Source organism: Tachyglossus aculeatus, chromosome 1 (genome assembly GCF_015852505.1).
Source record: "Tachyglossus aculeatus isolate mTacAcu1 chromosome 1, mTacAcu1.pri, whole genome shotgun sequence".
Lineage (NCBI taxonomy): Eukaryota > Metazoa > Chordata > Mammalia > Monotremata > Tachyglossidae > Tachyglossus > Tachyglossus aculeatus.
The window spans coordinates 121,607,796-121,625,269 of record NC_052066.1 but is presented as its reverse complement, the minus strand read 5'-3'; the positions used below and the strand labels follow the sequence as shown (position 1 = coordinate 121,625,269).

Here is a 17,474-nt window from a genome sequence, read left to right as displayed (position 1 = left end):
GCAAAGAATCATAAATCCTGCCCAGTTTGGCTCAGATGTGTTTCCTTCCTTCACCCACAAGGTCTCCTGCTTAGCCAGCCGTCTGCCAGAAGCTGTGCTCTCCATTAATCAGTTATATTTATTAAGCGCAGTATGTTGGGCACTGTAGAGAAGCAGCATGGCCTAGTGGATAGAGTACATGCCTGGGAGTCAGAAGGACACGGGTTCTAATCCCGGCTCCGCCACTTGTCTGCTGGATGACCTTGGGCAAGTCAAGAGAAGCAGTGTGGCTCAGTGGAAAAGAGCACGGGCTTTGGAGTCAGAGGTCATGGGTTCAAATCCCGGTTCCTCCAATTGTCAGTTGTGTGACTTTGGGCAAGTCACTTCACTTCTCTGGGCCTCAGTTACCTCATCTGTAAAATGGGGATTAAGACTGTGAGCCCCCCATGGTACAACCTGATCACCTTGTAACCTGAACAGTGCTTTGTACATAGTAAGCACTTAATAAATGCCATTATTATTATTATTATTATTTAACTTCTCTGTACCTCAGTCACCTCATCTGAAAAATGAGGGTTAAAGACTGTGAGTGCCATATGGAACAGGGACTGTCTCCACCTTAATTTGCTTGTATCTACCCCAGCACTTAAAATAATGCCTGGCACACAGTAAGTCTCAACAAATACCACAGTTGTTATTATTAATAACAATAATGATGGCATTTGTTAAGTGCTTACTATGTGCAAAGCACTGTTCTAAGTGCTGGGGAGGATACAAAGTGATCAGGTTGTCCCACGTGGGGCTCACATCCTTAATCCACATTTTACAGATGAGGTAACTGAGGCTCAGAGAAGTTAAGTGACTTGCCCAAAGTCACAAAGCTAACAATTGGCGGAGCCGGGATTAGTACCCGTGACCTCTGACTCCCGAGCCCCTGCTCTTTCCACTGAGCCATGCTGCTTTCCTATTGTTGTTGCTATTATTATCATTGCTATATTAAACACTGGGAAGAATTCTGGCATATTAAGACACTTTCCCTGGTTCATTAGAAAATTGTCATCTAACAGGGAGTGAGAGAGCAGACCACGAGGGAAAAAATCAAAAGAAACTGAGGCACACAGAAATTAAGTGACTTACCCTAGGTCAGCAACCAAGTGACATAGCCAGAAATAGAACCCAGCTCTTTCCACTAGGCCACGCTGCTTCCCACTGCTTCCCACTGCCTGTCGGCTGTGTGATATTAAACAAGTCACTTAACCACTTTGTGTCTCAGTTTTCTCATCTGGAAAATGGGGATAAAATACCAGTCCTCCATCTCAGACTGTAAGCCATCTGTGGATCAAGGACTGCATTCAATCTGAGTATTTTATGTCTACCCCAGTTCTTGGCACAAAGTTAGTATTTAATAAATATCATCATCATGATCATTTTTGTTATTATTATTATTATTATTATTGTGACTTCATGTGGGTGAAAGTTTTGCTCTCCACAATGACTCAGGCTACTTGGAGGTACATCCTTCCACTCACTTTAAAGCAAATGCCACAACATCTCTCTCCCAGGAGCTGTATAGACTTCCAAGAGCTCCCCTCTCTTCCCATTCCACCTCCACCTTCTGTTTCCAGGCATTTTTCTTGCTATCCATTATCACTTCTGAGCCAGGTTGCGAATTGACTTTTCCCAGCACCTTGCTGGGATCTCTTATGTCTGGATTACGTAAAAGGTCAGCTTGACACTTCTTTATTACTTTACATCTATCCAGAACTGTAGGACATACCTGCTTCTACAACTTCAGAATCTCTCAAAACTGAATCCGCTGTTTTAGATAGAAATCTTTACACCGAATTCTTGTTTTGATCAGGATATCCCTCCTTTTTTTAGGTCACTATTTCTGGAGCTTTTCACCAATTGCCAACAGCATAATTTGCAATTCAAAATTACAGAATCAATTTGTATCTTTATGTGGCCATGGATCCAAATTAAGAAAGCATTTTGCTGCCCAGACAGAAACTACAAAGAAAAAATTACTCAATTTTGGTTATTGAATGAAGTGAAACACAATCCTTTACTTTATCAATGATCAGCGATCAGTGCTCTACACATAGTATATGCACAATAAATACCATTGATTGATTGATTAATCAACTACCTTTCATTCAGTAATATTCCCAGACAATATATGCATAATTAATGTTGCTATATTTGTTATTGGCAGTTAAAGACGGTTGATAGTTGTTATCATCATCTGTCCAAGTGCATCATCATCTATACACTTGGATCTGGCCTGTTTAAACACTTGCAGCTCCTCAGCACTTATGTCTATATTCACAATTTATTTATATTAATGCCTTTCTCCCCTCTAAACGGTAAGATCATTTTGGGCAGAGAAAGTGCCTAGCATCTCTGTTGTATCGTACTCACCCAAGCACTTAGTACAGTGTTCTGCACACAGTAAGTCCTCATTAAATACCATTGATTAATGCCATACTCTGTCAGTCTCCAAAAGGGCACATTAACCTTCTTGCTTCACTTTTCTCTTCTTTGTATATCCTTACATGATTGGACAGTGTGCTGCCTAGATAGCAGAATTAATTGGCACCATTCAGTTCTATATTGCCAACTGCAATCCTCTGTGGTAGGAAGGGATAACCACACATCAACTGGAACATTCTTTGATCTTCTATAATGCTTTACTTATTCTGAGAAATGGTTCATATTCCCCAAGAGGTGAAAGTAACCTGGAACCGTTCAGAGTGCCTTAAATGGTTAAACAAAAAAATGGGGGTAGATTTGCTTGTATCTACCCCAGCACTTAGTTCAGTGCCTGGCACAAAGTAAGTGCTTAAAAAATACCATTTCTTCTGTAATTGCAATGTACCATGCGGCCATTCGCCCACCAGCAGTGAACTTAGCCTGGCTCTAGGCCAGGAGTGCAAAGATCACTACAAAGTAGGGATGGGAGGAAATCGAGCTGGCTGCTCCAACCCTCTAACCAACTGGCAGGCTGACTCTTTCCTCTTCCCCCTATGAAAGGCAGTCTGAGAAGAGGTGGCTATGATTTGGGCCCCAGAGCAGACAGGCAGAGAGAAGCCAAGAGTGTCTGCTTAAATGGAGCACCCAGATGGGCAAGGGAGCACCCAGGGGTTTCCCCTCCACAGACAAGCAGTGAGGCCTAGTGGAAGAGCTCAAGCCTGGGAATCAGAGGACCTGAGTTTTAATCCCAGCCCCTCCACTAGTCTCCTGTGGGACCTTGGGAAAGTCACTTCACTTCTCTGTGCCTCAGTAACCTCATCTGTAAAATGAGGATTAAGACTGTGAGCGCTATGTGGGACAGGGACTGTGCCCAACCCAATTATCTTCCATTTGCCCCAGCCCTTAATACAGTGTCTGGTACATAGTAAGCACTTAACAAATGCCATAATTATCATTATTATTATCTTTACCATAGCCAGAGCAGTTGCCTGAGACATGAGGCAAAGAATAACCCCCACCCTTTTCCCTTTCCCCAACAAATGCTCAGGCCAAGCGGTGTGGTGGGTTCCTAATTGGTCTGCGAGTGTACCAGTTCATCTGCCTTCCCAGACCAGAAGGAGACCACAAGCTAGACAATAATAATAATAATAATAATAATGGTATTTGTTAAGTGCCTACTATGTGTCAAGCACTGTTCTAAGTGCTGGGGTTGATACAAGGTCTTCAGGTTGTCCCACGTGGGGCTCACAGTCTTAATTCCCATTTTACAGATGAGGTAACTGAGGCACAGAGAATCAATCAATCAATCGGATTTATTGTGCTCTTACTGTGTACAGAGCACTGTACTAAGTGCTTGGGAAGTACAAGTTGGCAACATATAGAAACAGTCCCTACCCAACGGTGGGCTCATAGTCTAAAAGGGGGAGACAGAGAACAAAACCAAACATACTAACAAAATAAATAGAATAGATATGTACAAGTAAAATAAATAAATAAATAGAGTAATAAATATGTACAAACATATATACATATATACAGGTGCTGTGGGGAAGGGAAGGAGGTAAGATGGGGGGATGGAGAGGGGGACGAGGGGGAGAGGAAGGAAGGGGCTCAGTCTGGGAAGTCCTCCTGGAGGAGGTGAGCTCTCAGTACGGCCTTGAAGAGAGGAAGAGAGCTAGCTTGGCGGATGGGCAGAGGGAGGGCATTCCAGGCCCGGGGGATGACGTGGGCCGGGGGTCGATGGCGGGACAGGCGAGAACGAGGTACAGTGAGGAGATTAGTGGTGGAGGAGCGGAGGGTGCGGGCTGGGCAGTAGAAGGAGAGAAGGGAGGTGAGGTAGGAGGGGGCGAGGTGATGGACAGCCTTGAAGCTGAGGGTGAGGAGTTTAGTGAAGTGACCTACCCAAAGTCACCCAGCTGACAAGTGGTGGAGCTGGGATTAGAACCCACAACCTCGGACTCCCAAGCCCGTGCTCTTTCCACTGAGCCACGCTGCTTGGTGCTGTGAATGGACTGGCAATTGTAGAGCAAAGTGTGCAGGCTGGGTTGTTGTAGAAAATCAGCCAAGTGAGACAGGAAGGGGCAAGCACATTAAAGCACTACGGTCCAGCCTGCACATTCCACTCCTCTAGCACTGGTTTAATCACTGTGCCCCAATCATGTGTATCTCACCGCCAACCCATTTCCCACATTCTCCTCCTAAGCAGGAACTCCCTCCCCCTCTATATACAACAGGCCTCATTCCCCACCTTCAAAGCATTTTTAAGGTCACATCTCCTCCAAAGGGGCCTTCCCTAACTCCTTTTTTTCCCAGCTCATTCTCCCTTCTGCATCCTCTATGCACTTGCATCTGTGATCTTTAGAATTTGATATTCACCTCACCCCCAACCCCGTAGCACTTGTGTACATATCTTTAAATTATATATCATAAATTGTTTATTTGTATTAATGTCTGTCTCCTCCTCTAGACTGTGAGCTTGTTATGGGGAGGGAATGTTTCTGCTAATTCTTTTAGATTTGTACTCTTCCAAGTGAACATAGTAAGTGCTCAATAAATACCACTGATTGATTGATTAAAGTTTATTGTAAAGAATTTCTGTTTGATGTGGAGATGGGATGGCAACCAATGGAGGCTTTTGAGGAGTGGGAAGATGTGGATTTAATTTTTTTTTTTTTAGAAAAAAGATCCAAGGAAGCTGAGAGGCGGGAGATAGGCGGAAGTGGAGGGGTCAGCAATAATGCAGTAGTCAAGGCAGGATATGATTAATGCTGATGCTATCAGCATGGTAATGGCAGCACTTTGTATTGAGAGGGAGGGGCAGATTCTAGACATATCACGAAGGTAGAACTGACAGGATTTGGGTATGGACTCAATATGCAACTGAGAGAGATTAATCAAGGATGATGATGATGATAATGATGATATTAATAATAATAATGTCATTTGTTAATGCTTACTGTATGCCAAACACTGTACTAAGTGCCGGGATAAATACAAAATAATCAAGTCCCAGAGGGGGCTCAATGTCTAAGTAAGAAGGACAAAAGGAATTGAATCCCCATTTTGCAGATGAAGGAACTAAGGCACAAAGAAGTTAAGAGGCTTATCCAAGGTCACACAGCAGGTAAGTGGTGGAGTCAAGATTAGAACCCAGATCCTCTGGCTCATGGCCCATGCTCTTTCCACTGGACCATGCTACTTCCCTAATGCCAGGTTTATGGGCTAGTGATGCAGGAAGGAAGGTGGTGCCGTCTACAGTGATGCAAAAGTCGGGGGAGGACAGGGTTTGGATGGAAAAATAAGGAGTTCTGTTTTGGACATGTTATGTTTGAGGTGTCGGCGGGACATCCAAGTAGAGTTGTCCTGAAGGCAGGAGTAAGTGCAAGACTGCAGAGAAAGAGAAAGATCAGGACTGGAGGTACAGGTATTGGAATCATTTGCCTAGAGATGGTAGTTGAAGCCATTTAAGTGAATGAGTTCTCCAGGGAAGTGGGTGTAGATAAAGAAAAGGAACAAATCCAGAACTGAGCCTTTAGGGGCTCCCAAATTTAAGGGGGAAAGGAAATGATTCTTCCAGGGGAATAGAAGAAAAAAAGAGTAGAGTTTCACAGAATTTGCACTGTATTTTTTTAGTTGAATTCCTTCCAACAAACCCCTCCCATAATCAATAAAGAGACCCTCTCTACTTGTTCTTTCCCCTGGCTTCCCAAGTTTACTGCCTATCCAGAATTTAGAAAGACAGAGGGAAATTGGCCAGCAGTTTGAAAGACTTCCTGAACATCTGGGTTTGCCAAATCAATGGATTATCATCATCATTAGTATCTGATACCATGTTATATGTTTACACTGTACCTAATATAATATTATAATAATTGTGGTATTTGTTACTAAGCATTGGCGTAAATACAAGATAATCAGGTCAGACACAATCCCTGTCCTGCACAGGGGTGGCATTCTAAAAAGAAAGAAACAGGCAGTGAATCTGCATTCTTACAGATGAGAAAACTGAGGTTCAGAGAAGTTAATTGACTTGCCCAAGGTCACAGCAGGAAAGTGGCAGAGCCAATATTAGATCCCAGAGTCCCAGGCCCACAGTCTTTCTATTAGGCAACAGTGCTTTCTGTGACCAGATTTCTTGGTCTGCCTGTATGATAGTATGTGTTGTAGGACCACTCTGGCCCTACAAACTGTATTCTTATGTGCAAAGTATGCAGGAGATTGTCTGTCCATGGACTTCCCAGTCTTGGATACAAATCAAAGCAGCAACATCAGCATCTCTGGACCAAAGGACAACAATTCTGCTTCAGGGACAACTGGAAATGGAGCAGGAATATAGTATGGCCTCAAAATATTCTGCTTGAGGGAGAATAAAGATAATGCCCTGGCCCTGAGTGAAAAGCAACATCTTGTTCAGTACCTAAATAATAAAAATGTAATTGGTTTACTACTTAACTGTCCCAGAAGCCTGTTGCGGAAATAAATCAAAAAAAGTACCTTCTGACATAAAAGACATCTTACTGTAAGAGAGTGAACTGTATTTACTGCCAACAGAGCTGAACAGGCAGGCTAAAAATTATAGGCTGGGGAAACTCTTTCCTGTTTTTCCATCCATAAATTGAGGTATTACCACTAATGGATAAAATAAAGCAACTTAGCTATAAACTGTAATTTTCCCGACAAGCAAGTGACCTTTTAAATACTGTACAAAGTCATTGTTAAAATGTTTTGTAGTGAAACAAGATATAGCCAGAAAAATCTAATTGTGTTCCAGTAGTAACAATAACATTTTTATGTTTAGTTAGGCTGCTATACAAGAAAACAAAATGAATGGTTAAGCAGGGAATTAAAGGCCTTTTAGTAGAGACTGGTTGGGCCAATGTTTGGGCTACAACATTATTAGAATTAAGGTTGAAACAGAACTGAAGGGCAAGTAGGAAACATTCCCACCACACCTGCTGCCTGGGAGCTACATTTCCCAGAAGTCAAAGAACTATATTTTCCGGAATCATCTGAGTAAGAAATCAAACAAAGGTATTTATTGAGCACTTACTGTGCACAGAGCATTGTACTAAGTGCTTGGGAGAGTACAATTCAACAAGTTGGTAACATGCTCCCTGCTTGCTGGGATACACACTTATATCCTTGCTGAATGTCCTGGTTAGTGTACTTGGGGGTATATTTGTATATTTATATATTTATATATATATTTATTTGTATATTTATAATAGCTTGTGAGTCTATCATGTTTCTTTTTATTGTTATATTATACTCTCCCCAGCACTCTGTGCAGTGCTCTGCACACAGTAAGCACTCAATATGTACAATTGAATGAATGAAGGCATTTGGACCTTAATTTTCTCTCCCTAACATTAAAATAGAGTTCTGGATCTAAATTCCTGAGTGTTTTGGGAAATGTCTAGAGGTACCCTACACTTTTAACAAATTGGTACTCCAATAACTCCAAGAGACTGGCTCTCACTAAGTGCCACATGCATAGAGTTTGTCATCCTCTATCTGGGAATTGTGACCCGAGACATCTTGAGAGCTCAGGATCCTACCTGGTCTCAAGAGAGCACACCAGCGGTAGCAGCAGTCAATCAATCAATCGGTCATATTTATTGAGCGCTTACTGTGTGCAAAGCACTGTAGTAAGTGCTTGGGAAGTACAAGTTGGCAACATATAGAGACAGTCCCTACCCAACAGTGGGCTCACAGTCTGAAAGGTCATAGTCACAGTCATTGCAGTATCTTGGGAATGAGAGGGTAGTTTTGGGATTAGTGGTCTGGGGAGGAGAGAGAGAAGGAAGGTAAGGAGTTATTCTTTCCATTGAAGGGAACAAAACTCATTCTCTTTTTTTATGGTATTTGTTAAGCACTTACTATGCGCCAAACACTATTCTGAATTCCGGGATACATTCAAGACAGTCAGATTGGACACCGCCCCACATGGGGCTCATATTCTTATAATAATAATAATAATATTGATGGCATTTATTAAGCACTTACTATGTGCATAGCACTGTTCTAAGCACTGGGGAGGTTACAAGGTGATAAGGTTGTCCCACGGGGGACTCACAGTCTTAATCCCCATTTTACAGATGAGGTAACTGAAGCACAGAGAAGTTAAGTGACTTGCCCAAAGTCACACAGCTGACAATTAAACCCATGTCCTCTGACTCCAAGGCCCATGGTCTTTCCACTGAGCCAGCTGCTTCCTTCTTAACCTCCTTTTTCAGATGAGGTAACTGAGGCACAGAGAAGTGAAGTGACTTGCCCAAAGTCACACAGCTGACAATTGATGGAGCCAGGATTTAAACCCATGACCTCTGACTCCAAAGCCCTTGCTCTTTCCACTGAGCCACGCTGCTTCCTTCTTAACCCCCTTTTACAAATGAGGTAACCGAGGCACAGAAAAGTGAAGTGACTTACCCACGGTCACACTGCAGATAAGTGGTTGAGCCAAATTCGAACCCAAGTCCTTCTCTCTCCACTAGGCCACAGAGGTGAGGAGGATCTTTCAGGCCACTAAAGATAGTGGCTGCTGTTGTTACCTCTTCTTGGGCCCTTGAGCATCCTGGAAGAGGCCTTGCACCACCAAAATTAGGAGTAAAATTTTATTGGACAGGTTGAAATGAAATGGCGCTGTAAATCTTGTTTTTTACTGCAAGAAGTTAGGGGTATTTCTGTACTTACCAGAGATTAAGAATTCCAAAACATTTGATGATTGTAGGCATCAATACACATATTTTGAAACAATTTCATTACCTTAGTGTTTTGTCATTCTTCTACAATTTTCCAAATTGCCTATAACTAGGATTAATCTTCTGATCTCTGAATTTTGTACCTCAGCTCTTCACTAATTCTCTCTCTGAATGTTCTAGGCATTCTAGTAGGAGAGATGTTAGCCTGCTAAAACCGTGTTCCTTTAAATTAAAAAAGTGAGTGAAAATAACAGGAAATTGATTGTTCTAATATAATGAATAGAACAGCCAGCTCCAATTTTGTAGGACTGATTAGCCACAACTGGTTGAGAATTGGCTCAAATGTCACAGAATTTATAATGTCGCCATTTCATCCTATAAAAATGCTGTTTGGTGGCACAAAATTAAGAGAAGTTAATGGCTACAGAGATATCAAACATATTAGTCAAAGGTCATTTACTGTCTTAATGAAAAATATACTGTTAAGCATTGAAAAAAACATATTCCATTAAGTGCTACAGTTCTATTGTTTGGTAAAGCAATATTTACTTAATACCATTTTCAGAAGCTTCACAATAAAGGAACTCCAACAAAAGATTGTGATCTGATTCTCTATCGGAGAAGAAAAAAAGGCCCTTTAGATAGAACCCACCTCATCTCTAGGTTTTAGCATATTGAAATACTTCAGCAGAGAGTAAATACATTATTATTTAATGCTACCGGAAACTTGAATTGCATTCCCACCCCTACCGCAGGCTGAAATTTGTCAATCTCTGTGCTTCAGTAGCTTGACTGATAAACCAAACCTGATAAACCAAAGATAGTTTGTAAGTGTGCCCTATTTAAAGAGGTGATATGAGTATTAATCAACTAATCCTGGTAGGTTGCTTTGAGCTCCTCTGACGTGGGTGCTACAAAATGTACAGTGGGTCATTCCCGGAGTTTCAACGTTTATAGAATCATAGAGGGCCCTGAGGAGCCTTCTAATCCAAACTCCTCACTCCAGGCTGGGGAAAGCCTGAGCTATCTAGGCAGTTCTATTTCTTTTTAGACTTCTCCTGGGACATTCCTCTGGCTCACTTGGTAGCATTTCCAGTTTTAATGCACCCTTAGAAGCAAGAAATTCCTCTCAAGTCAAACCAAAATCTATTGCTTCAAATTAAGCCCAATTTTCTTTGATTCCCAGGAGGAGTAGCCTACTTTCTAGGAGTCCACCAGGATGCGGGCGGGAAGCAGACCTGTCAGAAAACTATGGAGGAATACCATTAGCTTCCCGCTACGGCTTTTATCCTGTTGGGGAAGTTGTGCTATCATGCAGTACCCCAGGGTCTGAGGAAAATGACTGCGTGAAACCTGTGAAAAGGGGATGTGCATGGATGGTTATTCCAAGACCGAGTCCAACCCCATAATATTAGGTTGTTCCACTGAAATTGTCTCTTCCCGAGACTTATCTCACATTACCCAACTAATGATCCTAACACTTCAATCGTATGCCAGTATCTTACTTTCCCTGAATTACTGTATGCAGTGACTCGCTTTAGGAACTTCAAGCTGTGGGCCAGATTTTCCCTCTTTGCACTCAGGAAGTGCCTATCTGTTTAGGGAATTAGGACACCCTCCAGTGACTGTCCCTATGGCTTTTAGAAGTCTCACCCCCTCACCAACACGTAGGGAGGAGGGAAATGGGCTCATTATGTTTAAAAAGAGAAAAAGGACATCGTGAAGAAGTTCCTAGAGAAAAATTCATTCTGAACAACACAATGCTAGTTCCACATTACAAAGGGATCGAAGATAAATTGTCAGGAAAATTATTTTATTTTCCAAATATTGTTGAAGCCTGTTAGTCTAGGGCAAACTGCTTAATAAGCTACTTCCAGCTTGGTGTACCCCTGGGCTAACTCACTACTCTTCCTGAATGACTTCAAAGTCACTTTACCCTACTAGAACAGTGATGTTTTCCAGGCAGAGCTCCCAGAAGAACAAGATAACCATTAACATTCTAATTTGCTGCTCGGTACCCGATTCTTAGAATTATTTTTCTCATCACTTCCAGTCATGTATGCTATAAATATATTTCAACACTCATAAAGTTTAATGTTTTAAAAAGGTTTTGATTTTACAAGTAAGGAACACCATATAAACTTGTAAATACTGTTGTTATTTTCACTAAGTAGACCAGTCACATAAACTTTGGGATTAAATGGCTTCTTTTCCATGAAATGAAAATCTGCCCTCCCAAAAACATGCAGTTGAAATTAGGGCTTGAGCTCGAAATTCGGGCACTGTCACATGAAATTGTGTGGCTAATAAAACCAGCTACTGCTGTGTACTTTCCAAGCGCTTAGTACAGTGGTCTGCACAGTAAGGGCTCAATACATATGAGTGAATGAATGAATGAATACCCAAGTCACCTCACCGATCTGAGACCCAGACCTTGGTCTTAGCCCCAAGTAGAGAAGCTCTTGAGAGGAAATTATGCTTTTTCTGTGTGGATAGGCAAGCGTGTTAATGCCCGAATGTGATCCAAAAGGTTGTGCTTGATTTAGAAAAGAGGAATGTGATTCACTTTACTTTCCAATGGCTTGAAATTGTAGATGAATGGCCTAAATTCCCAGAGATATCAAAGAGCAGCTCATTGCTTATTTTCTTCTGTAATGCCCGCCGTAGTCATGTTTCTCATTTGCTTTTTATAGGAGTTTGTTATGATTGTCGTCTTTGGTTTGGAGTTTATCATACGTATCTGGTCTGCGGGTTGCTGTTGTCGATACAGAGGATGGCAAGGAAGATTAAGATTTGCCAGGAAACCGTTCTGTGTTATAGGTGAGTATCAAATTATGGTTGAGGCCCACATGACATCAGTGACATCAAATTCTTTCTTCTGTTTCTCATGTCATTGCATTGGAAACGCGTGCAGTTCTTCGATGCCGATCGGACTAAGAATTTATTTTCAAAAAATGGAAAATATTATTTTTTGCGTGTAATGACCCAGTGGCCTCATCCACGAAAGATTCTGGAATCAATCAATCACTGATATTTTTTGAGTGCTTACCGTGTGCCGAGCAGTGTACTAAGCGCTTGGGAGAGTACAATGCTTAACAAATACCAGAATTATTGAGAAGTAGTGTGGTTTCATGGGAAGAGCACGGGCTTGGGAGTCAGAGGATGTGGGTTCTAATCGCTGCTCCACCACTTGTCTGCTGTGTGACCTTGGTCAAGACACTTAACTTCTCTGCTCCTCAGTTACCTCGTCTGTAAAATAGGGATGAAGACTGTGAGCCCCACATGGGACAACCTGATTATCTTGTTTCTACCCTGGTGTTTAGAACAGTGTTTGGCACATAGTAAGAGCTTAACAAATACCATAATTATTATTATTATTATTATTATTATTATTATAACACAACAGAGTTGGCAGATATGTTCCCGGCCCACAGTTAGCTTACATTCCAGAAGGAATATGTACACTTTCCAGGAATGGCAAAACAAAGACTGCTTTCTTTATCAAAGCCAATTCTGGGTGAAGATTGATATTCCCTTTGGGTGTCATCACTGAATCAGCACAGGCTAGGGTTTGCATGACTTCTGTGGTACTCTATGACCCTTTCTTCTTAAACAGAAGCCTAGTCAGTTATATGTGCCAGTATTAAGTGGTGAATATTTAAGTGCTTCTGCCTCCAATTTCCTGCAGGCACATCAATAGTATAATAGAGGAGTCTGGGCATGTCACCCTCCAAGTGTAGGATGAAGCTAAGTGACCCAGCAAGATTATCCTTAACATTATCCCTACTCAGTTCTCAAGAAGATATGAAAAATGCCCCATTCCTTTTCAAATGGTTGACTTCAAACTCCATTGCAATTTTTGAATTTCAAAAATGGGATTTTATGGAAATTCCTAAGTCTCATTTTTCCTTTGGTGAACAGATTTTACCTTCATTTTCCAAGATGGGGATTGCTTAATCCATTATATTAAGTCATCCCAACCCCTTGGAACTCGTTGTTTCTTCTCTCATACATGGCAGTTGGAAAATTGGGAACTTTTCACTTCACCAAATGAAGTTTGATTGAATTTATTGAATCTAATGCTTAATATATTTGGAAGAGATTTATGACATTGTTACCGGAACCTTCATGTACACCCAATTGAGAGGCTGTTTTGTAGTTTTCAGTTCAATACTGGGGAATGAGTAATAAGCAAGAAAGTGAGCTCTTGAATGGTTCCCGAGGTTATGTCTGGTTCCTGTTTGCTAGGGTGAGTTAGAATACAAATAACATAGTTTGTAGGAAAGAAGAGGAAGACTAGATAACTGCTTAACATCACTTTCATTCTTAAGATTATTTGACTATGCCAAATTCAGGTCCAAGTATGTTTTTCAAAAACTTGAATTGTGTCCAAAAACAATGCAAAAATGATTGCTGGACCTATTCACTGTCTCACAGAGAATTCTGCTTCAGAGAATGTCTGATCTCACATCCCTACTGTAGGCAAGGCCTTGGGTAATAATAATAATAATGGTGGTATTTGTTAAGCACTTACTGTGCCAGGCACTGTACTAGGCACTGGGGTGGATACAAGCAAATTGAGTTGGACACAGTCCCTGTCCCATGTGGGGCTCACAGTCTCAATCCCCCATTTTAGTCGTTCATTCATTCATTCAATCGTATTTATTGAGCGCTTACTGTGTGCAGAGCACTGTATTAAGCATTTAGAAAGTACAATTGGGCAACGGAGACAGTTCCTGCCCAACAATGGGCTCACAGTATAGAAGGGGGGAGATTTTACAGATGAGGTAACTGAGGCCCGGAGAAGTGAAGTGACTTGCCCAAGGTCACACAGCAGACAAGTGGCAGAGCCAGGATTAGAACCTATGGCCTTCTGTTTCCCAGGACTATGCTCTATCCACTTTGCCATGCCGCTTCTCTAATAATTGGACAACTCCCATACCTTGTTACAGGCTACTACTTATTGTTCTAAGAAGCCATTGGCTTTAGTTATTTAAAAAATCATAAGGAACTTGGTCCCCCACTACAATTGCATTGCATTATATAGCTTTCTTTTGTGTTTCACAAAAGCTAGGGTGATTTTAATGTAGATTCGATATGTTGCCAATTTGTACTTCCCAAGTGCTTTGTACAGTGCTCTGCACATAGTAAGTGCTCAATAAATATGGTTGAATGAATGAATGAATGATTGATTCCATTTTAATCCCAATCCCATGGGTCGCTTGATTTATCTTTCCTTGTAATGGAATAGAGAATTTTTACCCCTAAGTATAAACCTACATTATTAGCATTGAGGGTATTCATTCATTCATTCAACCGTATTTATTGAGCACCTACTGTGTGCAGAGCACTGTACCAAGCACTCGGGAAGTACAAGTTGGCAACCTATAGAGATGATTCCTACCCAACAACGGGCTCCCAGTCTAGAAGGGGGAGACAGACAACAAAACAAAACATGTGGACAGGTGTCAAGTCATCAGAACAAATAGAATTAAAGCTAAATGCACATCATTAACAAAATAAATAGAATAGTAAAATATGTACAAGTAAAATAAATAGAGTAATAAATCTGTACTGCTTTTGGTCCCATGGAAAGAACACTTTTCTGGGCCTCAGGAGACCTGAATTCTAGTCCCAGGTCTGCCTGCAGCTGGCTATCCTAGGCGAAGACCTCACACACACCTTGCGATAGGCTGTCACCCTGCCCACCTTCTCACTTTTTGCACTCTGTGCCCCAGTGGGAACGTGATTTTCAGAGATGGGGGAGTACATGGTTCTCAGTCTTGGAGTCCTAAAGCCATAGGACCGAGGCTCACCATCATTCCTGACAAGAGACTCCATCATCACCTGGAGTATGACAGTTAATACCTACTCTCCACATTGCCTATATTACCTGAGCTGCATATCTGCACTAGATATACTTTGCGATTAACTTCCTACTCAGTGATAAATGACTTGGACCAGTGGCCAAGCCGTAAAAAATAAGAAATGCTGTGGATCATTTCAAAGCTCTTCCTTTCTCTTCTTTCATCTAGAAACTAGCAGAGTAACAACTCAGTGCTCATGTCCAGCTCATTAGATACAGTAATCAGTTTGCTTTATTAGGAAATCTGACAAATTACTTCACACAGCGAATCTGTGGCATCGTAAGAATCTCCTGCTAAGGGAAGCTACAGCAGGACAGATTTTTCAATTTTGCACTTCATTAGCTGTTTCAGGGTAAGTGGGAAGCATCAAACTCAGATTCATCATGATATATGTAAGATGGCCTTATCCCCCAATCTTAGATACTGAACCCCATATGGGACAGGGACTGTGTCAAACCCAATTAACTTGTATCCACCCCAGTGCTTAGTACAGTGCTTGGCACATAGTAAGTGATTAACAAGTATTAGAATTATTATTATTAATCTAGCAGCTTTTTCACAGCTCCAGATTTCTACAAAAGGGATTGGAAGTAAGCTTCGGTTGGGCAAGCTTCAAGAACCAGTCACTTTCCTTGAACTTCTGAGGGTGCTTCAGGAGAATGTCAAACATCAGATCATCATCATCATGTTCATCACGTTCATTAACAGCTGTAGTGGCAGCATCTGTGGTATTATTGAGTACCTAGTGTATTCAGAACACTATCCTAGAGGCTTGGGAAATAAAACACAGAGTCCCTGTCTTCAAAAGTGCTTACAATACAGCAGTAATAATCCCAGTAGTCTTTATTGAGAGCCTTTTGAGTACAATACACTTGTTTCTGCATTTGGGAAAGTATAGTAGAAGGACAAGAAGTGTTCCTTGAAAAAAAACTCATATTCTAATTCATTCATTCATTCAATCATATTTATTGAGCATTTACAGTGTGCAGAGCACTGTTCTAAGCACTTGGGAAGTACAAATCTACAACATATAGAGACGGTCCCCAACCAACTATGGGCTCACAGTCTAGAAGGGGGAGACAGACAACAAAACGAAACACGTAGACAGGTGTCAATGCCATCAGAATAAATAGAATTATAGCTATATACACATCATTAATAAAATAGAGTAATAAATATGTACAAATATACACAAGTGCTGTGGGGAGGGGGAAAGGGAAGGGCAGAGGGAGGGGGACAATGGGGAGGAGGAGGAGAGAAAAAGGGGGGCTCAGTATGGGAAGGCCTCCTGGAGGAGGTGAGCTCTCAGTAGGGCTTTGAAGGGGGAATAGAGCTAGTTTGGCAGATGTGTGGAGGAAGGGCATTCCAGGCCAGAGGTAGGACGTGGGCTACGGGGCGACTGCGTGCCAGGTGAGAACGAGGCACAGTGAGGAGGTTAGTGACAGAGAAGCGGAGTGTATGGGCTGGGCTGTAGAAGGAGAGAAGGGAGGTGAGGTAGGAGTGGGCAAGGGGATGGAGAGCTTTGAAGCCAAGAGTGAGGAGTTTTTGCTTCTTTCGAAGGTTGATAGACAACCACTGGAGATTTTTGAATGGGGGAGTGACATGCCCAGACCATTTCTGTAGAAAAATAATCCAGGCAGTGGAATGAAGTATAGACTGAAGCAGAGAGAGACAGAAGGATGGGAGATCAGAAAGGGGGCTGATGCAGTAATCTAGTAGGGATAAGATGAAAGACTGAACCAGTATGGTAGTTGTTTGGATGGAGAGGAAAGGGCGGATCTTGGTGATGTTGTGGAGGTGAGACCGGCAGGTTTTGGTGACGGATTGGATGTGTGGGGTGAATGAGAGAGCAGAGTCAAGGAAGACACCAAGGTTGCAGGCTTGTGAGACAGGAAGGATGGTAGTGCCATCCACAATAACGGGAAAGTCAGGGAGAGGACAGGGTTTGGGAGGGAAGATAAGGAGCTCAGGGTGAGATATGCTGACCCAATTGTAAACGTACAATAGTTAAAGTGACAGGTTGGATATAAATGTTGCTAACAAGAGAGGCAATTATAAGGGTAAGCAAAAAATGGATACACACCTTAAAACTCATGTGTTTAAACATAAGCTACTTAAGGAGCAGAATTGTTTCAACTAAATTTATTGTACTCTCCCAAGTGCTTAGTAGTTGCTCTGCACAGAGTAAGTACTCAATTGGTACTGTTGATTATTTGATTGATGGGTTGATGGTGGGCTGACAGTATGAGGAGGATGTTTCTGGATGGAAGCAGCTTCTTAGGACACGGCTTTGAAATTGGGGAGGTCCATGTTTTGATTGAGGAGGGAGGGTGTTCCAGGCAGAAGAAAAGATATAAACAATAACTCAAAGACAGAATTGTTACAAGGGTTTGAGCTGAAGTTATTGAGAAAAGACTAGATAGGTAAATAGAAAACAGCAGGGGGAGAGCTTTAA

At 41.8% G+C, this 17,474-nt stretch overlaps 1 protein-coding gene across 1 annotated transcript in view; it reads left to right on the top strand.

The window, feature by feature from the left end:
- The window catches only part of KCNQ5 (potassium voltage-gated channel subfamily Q member 5), a 593,498-nt gene that overhangs the window by 451,078 nt on the left and 124,946 nt on the right, over positions 1 to 17,474 (top strand). Inside the window, exon 3 of the mRNA XM_038743290.1 lies at positions 11,846 to 11,972. Within this exon, the coding sequence (XP_038599218.1) occupies positions 11,846 to 11,972 (127 nt within the window). The remainder of the gene's footprint in view (positions 1 to 11,845; positions 11,973 to 17,474) is intronic.